The 2,500-nt window shown below is 34.7% G+C and overlaps 1 protein-coding gene across 1 annotated transcript in view; it reads right to left on the bottom strand.

Annotated features, from left to right (window-relative positions):
- LOC137973652 (kelch domain-containing protein 3-like) overlaps positions 1–2,500 on the bottom strand; it is a 25,990-nt gene that overhangs the window by 18,259 nt on the left and 5,231 nt on the right. The window contains exons 5-6 of the mRNA XM_068820501.1: positions 1,142–1,288; positions 928–979 (exon numbers count right to left, since the gene is read on the bottom strand). Coding sequence (XP_068676602.1) covers positions 928–979; positions 1,142–1,288 — 199 coding nt within the window. The remainder of the gene's footprint in view (positions 1–927; positions 980–1,141; positions 1,289–2,500) is intronic.

The raw sequence follows: 2,500 nt of genomic DNA, 5'->3' as shown, positions 1-2,500 counted from the left end.
CTAAAGGTGGATAACGCTATCCACCGGACAAATCACTATCCAGAATATAAACACCAGCCAAACCAATTGAGTTATCCAGTGGATAGTGATTTATCAGATGGATAAGTTGTTGTAGTTCTCGCAAATTGGGGATAATTCTGGTTTCTGGTTTCTGGTTTCCGATTTCCAGATTCTGGATTCCGGCTTTTAATGCTGCCCTCTCCACAATGCATTGGCCTCAAAAAATACTACATGTAAATTTCCATAGCACTTTTACGAATCTCAATGAAATTTTTTGGCAAAATATTCCATTGAAGATCTTTTGAATCCTTTCGTTTGCACAATAATTATTAATTAAATCCACACACGCTTTATAATGGTGAGCTACTGGACCAAAATAATAGAGGGTCTAATCTGAGAGTCTAATCTAAGCTCGGGTCTAATCTAGAGGGTCTAATCTAGCTTGGCGGGTCTAATCTGCAGGTTGCAGGCCGCAGGTCGCGGGTTGCAGGTCATTGTTTCAACAATACATGACCTGTAACCCGCGACCTGCGAAATGCGACCGGCAAATTAGACCCGCTGAGCTAGAAGTGAGAGAGTTACAGTAACCTTTTCCTGCATCAAAAACTAATCATTTAGATAATACTGGTCACTTTGGAAACAAAGGAGAAGGGTAGGGATTAAGAAACAATCTTATATAGGACTGAACTTAATTCCTATTTATTTCTATGCACTAGACACATACAAAAATACCAATCTAGGATAATGGTACAGTTCTAATCTGCTATGATTGCATGGTTGATGAATGTGCTATGTGATTTGTCAAGAATTATTATAAAGATGATGTTTTACAAGGGATGTGAAAATTCTTCTTGACAAATATAGTCAATTTACCATCTACTGTATTATGCATAACTGTTTTATTAACTAAATCACTGAGTTCCTAACCTGGGGGAAGGTGGTTTTCCAGAAGCCCTAAGTGGTGTCCACGTTAAATTCCCTACAACAAAGCAATTAAAAGGTCTTCTTGGCAAAAAATCTTTCACAAACAAAATTATTTGCAACTAACCACACAACGGCTGCAAAGAAAACCAATGTTGTCAAAACACTAATAATTTATACATGTATGCAACAGGAAACAAAAATATAATTAGGTACTTGCCTGTATTAAGCATATAGAGCTCATTCGTAGCCTCTCCACGGTAAATTCCTCCAAATATGTATAGAGTGTCCCCTACAACAACAGTTGAATTTCCCAATACCCTGGGTTGACGACCTTGAGTGGGGCAGAGCTCCCATGATACTGTACCTGTAGCATAAATAAGTACAAGAGTATAAAGTATGTTTACTTAAGGTTCAAATACTACATAGGTTACTGGTTGATTGATAAATTTCTAAAACCCAAGATTCCAAGATTATTATTCCAGGTTATAATAACAGTGACACTTTTCTTGTGAACAAAAGAAGGAGGCAACTACTGTACAATTAAAAAAAAAATAAAATACTTTTCAAAGAATTGGAAGCAGAAAAAAAATGCACCATGAAACAAACAAGCATGATCCAATTAAATCCTTAGCTGGATTGTCTGTAAGTAAAAGAATTTTTTAATTTTTTTTTTTTAGATCTTACACAATTTCATTAATAATCAATTTCTACTTACTGTTCATGACATAATTATAACCTCCCAACTTAAAATGGAATTGTGTAATCCTTTACCAAAAGAGACTCTCTGGGAGAACTTTTTTCTGGGATAGTCCGGAAATAAGGGGTCTCAGAAATTTTTGCTAGAACCAGTCTTTTGGACAGTCTGATCAAAGTCAAAGTCAAAGTCAAAGTCAATTTTACTTAACTTACACAGAATATTATGTACATAAAGTTAGAATAATTTTACAATATTGTTTTTAACAAAAATAGAAGAAGAAGAGAAAGTAAGTTTGATGATAACGTTGTTCTGGTGTAAAGTTTGGGACACCTAAATAGTTAGTAAACTAATTGAGTAGGTGCCCCAACCTTTAATAATGTATCTGACAGGCTCATTCTGTGCTATAATTTCACCAATATTTTTAATGAAAGTTAAGAGGCAATGTCATGCAAAATAATGTAATTTCATGATACCCAAAAGGCTCAAAGAGTAGAATGAAACATTGCAATAACCACTTAAAACTGCTGAACAACATAAAAGAAATACAACAGGGAAAAAAAGCATGGATGTACACAAATGGACAAGATTGAAACGGATTGCATTTGCGTAAATTATCTTCAAAAAAGTTGGCCTGACGTTTTTCAAGTTTACAGCAAATTGCCTAAGTGGATAAAGGCAATTTTTGCTCAGAATCCTGTTGTTTGTGATGTAATTATAATTTTATCAGTAAAGGTATTCCACATTACCATTTTCAAGTTTTAAACTTGTGATTAACTAAAGATTTCCCCAAAACACCCTAAAATAACTTGACAGAGCCCCTTTAGCATTCACATTGCAAACAGGTTGACAAGGTAGTTTGATGCTACCCAGTTTAGAATA

Source organism: Montipora foliosa, chromosome 10, assembly GCF_036669935.1.
Source record: "Montipora foliosa isolate CH-2021 chromosome 10, ASM3666993v2, whole genome shotgun sequence".
Classification (NCBI taxonomy): domain Eukaryota; kingdom Metazoa; phylum Cnidaria; class Anthozoa; order Scleractinia; family Acroporidae; genus Montipora; species Montipora foliosa.
This window is presented reverse-complemented; position numbering and strand designations above follow the sequence as displayed.